The following is a 6,569-nucleotide window of genomic DNA, read 5'->3' as shown; positions in this document are numbered from 1 at the left end:
TCTGTCTCAAAATAAAATAAAATAAAATAAAATTATGGTGATGGTCACACTGTTACCGAAAACTCAGCACTTGTCCATGAGGCCGGAGAAGAACGAGGACAAGCGGTTTTGGGAGGAAGGAAAGAGTTTGCTTTGCTGGCAAAGGAGGAAAAATGGCAGACCTTCTTGTCTGAAAATCCCAAATTTCCCCAAACATTCACAGACACACGGAGCTTCTGAAGGATGGGTTCTTGGGTTCAGGCAATTGCAGTTGATAATCTGATTATCCCATCTCTGCTGAAGACAATCTCGTGAACTCCGCCCAGGATCTCCCTTTACCAGGTCGGGCTGGGCCATCTCCTGTTGCACAAATAAACAAAAGACTTACCCTGCCCCTCCCAACCACTGAGGCTGAGATGCAGCCTTTAGAGACAGAGAATATTTTTGCCATTTTTTTCAGGCCATTCCCTCTGTTACAACACAACTATGCCTATACTACATATATATGCACGTATACAAAATGTACTAAAAAACCGTTGAACTGTGTAGTATGTGAATCATATGTCAATTAAGCTTTATCAATTTTTTAATAAAAAAAGAAAAATGCCAATTGGGCTCAGCTATCACCTCCTCCAAGAGTCCCCCCATCCCAAAATAAATTCCCTATTTATTCTAGTTCCTCTTTGTTTACTTCGTAGGCTGTTATCAGTGAGCCGTTTGCGGTTGTTTCCTCTTCTGTCTTTGGTCTCACTCCCCAACCCCCACCCCCGCCACTCCCAGGAAAGCCTCTTTCTGCCTAAGCAAACTGCGAAGCCTTCAAAGGTGGGGGCTGGATCTTGCTGAATTCCCAGCGCCTCCTGCCCGCTCCACCTCCCACGCCCGTTGCCCCAGGACTTTGTATGAACTGGAGGCAAGCAGATGGAGTTTGAATCCCAGCTACTACGAAACCCAAATCGGATCCCCAATAACAACAACTAGCGTTCCAGTGCTTAATCAATATTCGTGCTGCACCATCTCTAGGAGAAAAATATTATTTTTATTCCCATTTTACAGATGAGAACTCTCAGGTACGTGGCTCGAGACCTCCGTACCACAGCTCCCGGGCAGAAGACGCCCGGAGCACGACGAAGCGCCGAGATACCATCTTAAACACTGCAGCCTTCCCAGGTAGGGTTCAAGGCTTCGGCATCCCGGGAAAGAGCAACGCTTGAACCTGTTACCTAGACCAGCAGGGTGCCTATAATTCCCGGCGTGCCATGCGCTCCCACGCTCTATTACGGCCACGGTGGAACAGGTGGGGCTAGCCTTTCTGCCTTCTGGGAAATGTAGTCTTGCCGTGAAGAGAGGCAAGGCTATGCGTGGTAGGCGGACCCGGAGCCAATAAAGAAGCTGATCTTCTTGAGTGCAACGCCGAGAAGCCAATAGGCGCGTGGATTAAAGGGGGCGGGACTTCCGGCGGTGAAGTCGTGGTGAGCGGCTGAGGGAAGACAGGAATTTCCTTTTGCGAGTGGCGGCGAGGTTGGAGAGGGCGCCATGAAGGCCTCTGGCACAGTTAAGACGCGGGCAACGGGGCTGAAGGCTGGGGGACGGGGCGCGGGCCTCATCGGGGGCCTGGGGAGGTGGTGTGGGTCGGGTCGGTGCTGCGCGCCCCCGTTTGAGTTCCCTTTGGCCACGCGCCGCCGTCCCGAAGTGCAGCCAACATGGCGGGCGCCGCGTGGGGAGACCTGTGCGTGGCTTGGCCCGGCTCGCAAATCGCGGAGACCGAGGATGCTGGGTCTCCTTTCCAGTGGAGGGAACAAGTAGCGCAGCATGGAGGCGGGCCACGGCAACTCGTAGAGTCTCCAAGCCTCAGTTTCCCCATCTGCAAAGCGGACACGTTGGGGGAGCAGTATGGCATGGCTGTGAAAAGCAGATGGAAATTATAAACAACGATCTGAAACGGGGAGCGTGGGGCTTGTCGCTGTGACGTATACTACGCAAAATCAGGATGCTATGGCGCAGAGACGAGTGATCCTATGTACAGATCTCACTGGGAAAGAGGCAGGCTCCCCCGTTCCTTTCTTGAATGTGCGGGCTGGAAGCTGGTGGGTCAGGTTCAGAGCAGGAAGTAGGAGCCAAGTCTGATAGTTGGGGCTAGTTTTCATTGACATTAAAAGCTGACAAATTATTTATGGAAGAAGCTTTCTTGTTGTATGACAGGGCTGGGATTTGGCAATTTCCTCACTTTTTACAGTGAACTCACCTTCTCTGGTCCAAACCTTTGGACTGCAGCTGGGAAAACAGGCGGCTGAGGGTTGAATGGCAGCAGCGCAGGGAACCCAGAGTGGGGCGGGAGGGGCCTTGAGTCTCATCCTTGTTCCACCTGGAGTGGGCCGTGAGATCCCAGCCTGTTCGCTGTCTCTGGACCCCGAGTGAAAGAGGATGATGGTTCGATGTTGTGAGCTGTGGAGTGGCTTACGGGGACCGCAGAGCAGTTCAGGATTGCAGCAGGGAGGAAGGCTGTGGGCTAGGCCTTGGCTTTCCTGGCCTGAAGCTCTTAGCCAGGGCAAAGGACAGGCAGGCATCTCAGTTAATACTCTCCGAATCCCCTCCCTGTCCTCACTTGATTTTTTGGATAAAACTCAGGTCAGTGCTGTGACCCACAGTCACCAGAATTCCACTCAAAGGCCCTGGGACTTGCCTGCCTCCTTGATTTCTTGAATCCTGTCATCACCGGACTTGAGAAAGGGAACAGGGGATCTCCCCTTTGCCTCTGGGGGTTCTGGGTGCCGACCCTCCCTCACTCCTGTTTCCTTTCAGCTGCGAGAGTACAAGGTGGTGGGGCGCTGCTTGCCTACCCCCAAATGCCACACGCCACCCCTCTACCGCATGCGGATCTTTGCACCTAACCACGTTGTCGCCAAGTCCCGCTTTTGGTACTTTGTATCTCAGCTAAAGAAGATGAAGAAATCTTCAGGAGAAATTGTCTACTGTGGGCAGGTATGGAATGGAGTCACACCTTCTTATGGGGCATCATGCCCCACAGAGCCCTGGGCCGTGTTCGTGTTTAGGCCACAGGACTGGACCCGCGGTTCTGTGTCATTGTCCTGATGAGAAAGCCTGGGACCCAGGGAGGGGGGTGGCTGGCATCTGTAAAAGGGGGAGAGGTGCTATCACCTGGGTACCAGGTGGCAGCAAGTCTCAGGAGAGCTGTTTGGGGAGGGTTCTGGAGCTCTGTCGGTCTCAGTGGGGAAGCAGCTCCACCCGCACTGCTCGAGCCCTCGCATGGCAGGTTCCCTGAGGGTGCCCGAAGGTGCGGGCACCAGGGAACTAAGGCACAAGAGTCTGGTCCCCAAGGAGGCCTGGAGGCTGGGCTGTCCTTTAGAGGCAGAGGTGTAGGTTCAACAAGGGTGGGGCTGGGGCGAGACCTGTTTGCTGCTTTTGTCTCATCCTGCGTCCTCTCCCTGGCAGGTGTTCGAGAAATCCCCCCTCCGGGTGAAGAACTTCGGCATCTGGCTTCGCTACGACTCCCGCAGCGGGACCCACAACATGTACCGGGAGTACCGGGACCTGACCACCGCGGGTGCCGTCACCCAGTGCTGTAAGCTGCCAGGCCCTGCCTCCCGCCTTTAGACTCCCCCGGCCCCCTCAGACTGAGGCAGGGCAAATGCCAGAGGCTTCCGGGTGGCGGGGGCATTTGCTTGGATGGCGGGAGGAGTAGAGGATGCCCCACGCCCCAGATGTGCTTTTTTCTGGAGCCTGGCAGCAGGTGCAGCTGCGGACTCTGAGGGGACCTGACCAGGCCGGGTCACGCATCACATGCGTCATACCCTCCCTCTTTCGGGTCTGCCTCTCGTGTAGCCTGGGTCCCTCTCACAGCTGCTTTCGGGAGCCCACTTAAAACCTAGTTCAACCCCCGTCGGTGCTGGGAGCTGGCACCACGTGTCCCAGCACTAGCGGAGTTCACCTGCTGGGCTCCGAGGCCCCCACGCCTCCCCGCTTGCACCCAAACCCAAGAATCACTGTTTCTCGTAGCAGTGGTTTAAACAGAGGTGCAAACAGCAAGTGGATCTTGTCGCCTTTGGGGAGCTCTGGCCGTGCCCCTCAAAGTGAATTTGGAGGTTCTACACTCCTCGTGGCTAGTGCCTGCTGGGGCCAGAGCCTGTGGCCACCTAGGCCCCCAGTCAGCCCCAAGCTGGGGCCCCCACGCAGTTGCTGTGTTTGACCGGACATGCCAGGTCACTAGCAGGCGCTGCATAGATTTGCCAGCAAACTCGGTCTCCCTGCCCCCTCCCGCTTTGCGCAGACCGGGACATGGGCGCCCGGCACCGCGCCCGGGCCCACTCCATCCAGATCATGAAGGTGGAGGAGATCGCGGCCAGCAAGTGCCGGCGGCCGGCCGTCAAGCAGTTCCACGTGAGTGCCCGGGGGGCGGGCCCGGGAGGCTGGAAAGAGGCTCCTGCTCTGACGCAGGAACCCTGTGGGGGCAGCCACACTTCAGTGACCCCCCGAGGACAGGGCTAAGAGTCCTCCAACCCCCTTACCCTCCTGCTCACAGGACTCCAAGATCAAGTTCCCGCTGCCCCATCGGGTCCTGCGTCGTCAGCACAAGCCGCGCTTCACCACCAAGAGGCCCAATACCTTCTTCTAGGTGCGGGGCCTCCCCGGGGCTGCTCAAATAAACTCGAGAGCGCGTGGGTTCTCCAGCCTGTTTTCTTTGCTCGCTCTGCAGAGCTCCAAAGGGCCCTCGGAGAGGCCAGCCCGGGGTCACCTGTGTTCCCTGTGTCCTAGGAGAGTCCTCAGTGCAAACAAATCCTCAGGATCCTCCAGGAGAGGTTGAGGCCCCGTCCCCCAGCCCCTCCTGTGTGCTCACCTCCCCCCAAGTCCAGTGGGGGCTGTCAGGCCACCCTTGGCTACAGGCTGCAGGGTGTGCTGTAGGCCTTAGGGTCCCTGAGTCTGTCCCCGCTATCTGGTCAGACACTGGCCTCCGGTGGTTCCCTCCTGACCCTGGGCCCTGGGGAGAATGCTCAGAGAGAGTGGGGTTGAGATTCCCTCCCCACATGGAACCTGGGGCTCTGACGCCTGAGAGTCTCAGAGCAGACACGAGGGGGCAGCCTAGGGAGTGGGGCCTGCTGCGCCGGGGCTCTGTGGCCCTTTTGCAAGTCGGCAGCCTCTTTGATGCTGCCCTAACCTTGCCCAAAGAGGTCAGGATCTCAGCCAGGGAGTCGTCTCCAGGAAACTGCCTCAGGCCTGGAAAATTCCAGGCACGAAGCTAATCCCCCCTGGGGGTGGCTGCCTGGCTGGGCCTCTCCACCAGATGAATGCTGAAACACTGAAAGGGGGAGCCTCAGGCCTGGAGACAGGACCTCGCAGGCGACAGACATAGCTGGCTCCTTCCTTCTCGGGGCCTTGCACTGCTTGAGTGCTCTGCCCTGAACGCCTGGTCCACCTCACTGAGGTGTGTAAGCCACACACCTAGTCAGTGTTTCTGTCTCCCATGAGACAGAGGGCAGGGACCACATGTGTCACCCATTGTGTCCCCAGAATAGGCTCAGTGAAACTTTGTTGGGTAAATGCTTGGGGGGCAGGACCTGGGCAGGGCATTCATGGGCGACCTACCCTGTGTCTGTGCCGTGTGGGGTGGCTGGCAAGCCACTGGCCTGGGTTTTGCTGTTACTGAAGGCTGGTCAAGCGAAGCAGCAGGAGTGGAGGGGGACAAAGGAGTCTCTGACTGGTCATGGTCAATTAGTCATAAACGCCACTACTTGGGCCACTCCTGGACCAAATGGCACTATGGACGTTCCAGTGCGCGTCCCATGATGTGGACCCGTCCGCAGCAGCCTTGTCTCCGGCTTTGCCCAGGGCCCATTGCTCTACCAGGCTGCTGGTCTTTTCTTACTGTTTTGTAAGAGCTCTTTACATATGCAGGGCAAAAGCACAGGGAAAGTCTCAGATAAGTCTTCCAGGACATCTTTTGATGTTCCTTACAGCATACTTGGGCAGAGGGGCGCAGCTAAAATTTTTAAAATTTTTGCCTAGTCTCAATCTTCTGTGGCTTCTGGCACAGCAGGAGCGCCAAGTTTAGATGCCACCTAGGAAAGAAGATATTTTCCCAGCCTCCCTTTCGGTCAGGGTTGGCCGTGTGATATTAACAGTAGAGACATGCCATTTCAAGAAATGCCCACCTGGCTGGCATGTGGGCACGATGGCCAATGCTACAGCAGCTGTTTGGGGGCTATGAGGGCGGCACAGGAACAGAGGAGGAGCTGGGGTGCCTGACCCCGTGCGGTGGCTCGTGCGGTGGCTCCCGCAGCCCAGGCCCGAGCCTCCGCCTCCGCATGCCCTGAGCCTTAGGGTCTCTGTATAAGGTGAGGGCGGCATGGTACGAGTTAGAGGACAAGAAAGGCCGGGAGGGGGCAGGCCAGGGCCCCACCAGCCATCTGTCCATTTGCCCACCATCCGCCCACCCTTCCAAGTAAATTTCCACTGTCCGTTTATCTGTCCCTGTCAGTTCCGCAGCCGTCTGCCCATCTGACCCTGCCCAGTCACCCACCCGTCCATCTCCTGTCCACCATCCCACGTTCCAGCCCCAGTCATCCTGGAGCCCTTGT

The 6,569-nt window shown here is 57.1% G+C and overlaps 1 protein-coding gene across 1 annotated transcript; it reads left to right on the top strand.

Annotated features, from left to right (window-relative positions):
* The first annotated feature begins 1,437 nt into the window (after positions 1-1,437).
* On the top strand, positions 1,438-4,652 carry RPL18A (ribosomal protein L18a). The gene is made up of 5 exons (XM_012654010.1): positions 1,438-1,530; positions 2,779-2,958; positions 3,430-3,559; positions 4,265-4,374; positions 4,517-4,652. The coding sequence occupies exons 1-5, from the start codon at positions 1,513-1,515 to the stop codon at positions 4,607-4,609; spliced, it is 531 nt and encodes a 176-aa protein (XP_012509464.1). The 5' UTR covers positions 1,438-1,512; the 3' UTR covers positions 4,610-4,652.
* Positions 4,653-6,569: the final 1,917 nt, after the last annotated feature.

Source organism: Propithecus coquereli, unplaced genomic scaffold (genome assembly GCF_000956105.1).
Source record: "Propithecus coquereli isolate 6110/MARCELLA unplaced genomic scaffold, Pcoq_1.0 Scaffold438, whole genome shotgun sequence".
NCBI classification, from domain to species: Eukaryota; Metazoa; Chordata; class Mammalia; order Primates; family Indriidae; genus Propithecus; species Propithecus coquereli.
Note: the sequence above shows the minus strand (reverse complement) of the source record. Positions and strands in the feature narration are given on the sequence as shown.

Coding starts and splice junctions, on each gene's coding strand:
- RPL18A (XM_012654010.1), top strand. Junction 2,959..3,429: donor AAATTGTCTACTGTGGGCAG/GTATGGAATGGA, acceptor TCTCCCTGGCAG/GTGTTCGAGAAATCCCCCCT. Junction 4,375..4,516: donor CGGCCGTCAAGCAGTTCCAC/GTGAGTGCCCGG, acceptor TCCTGCTCACAG/GACTCCAAGATCAAGTTCCC.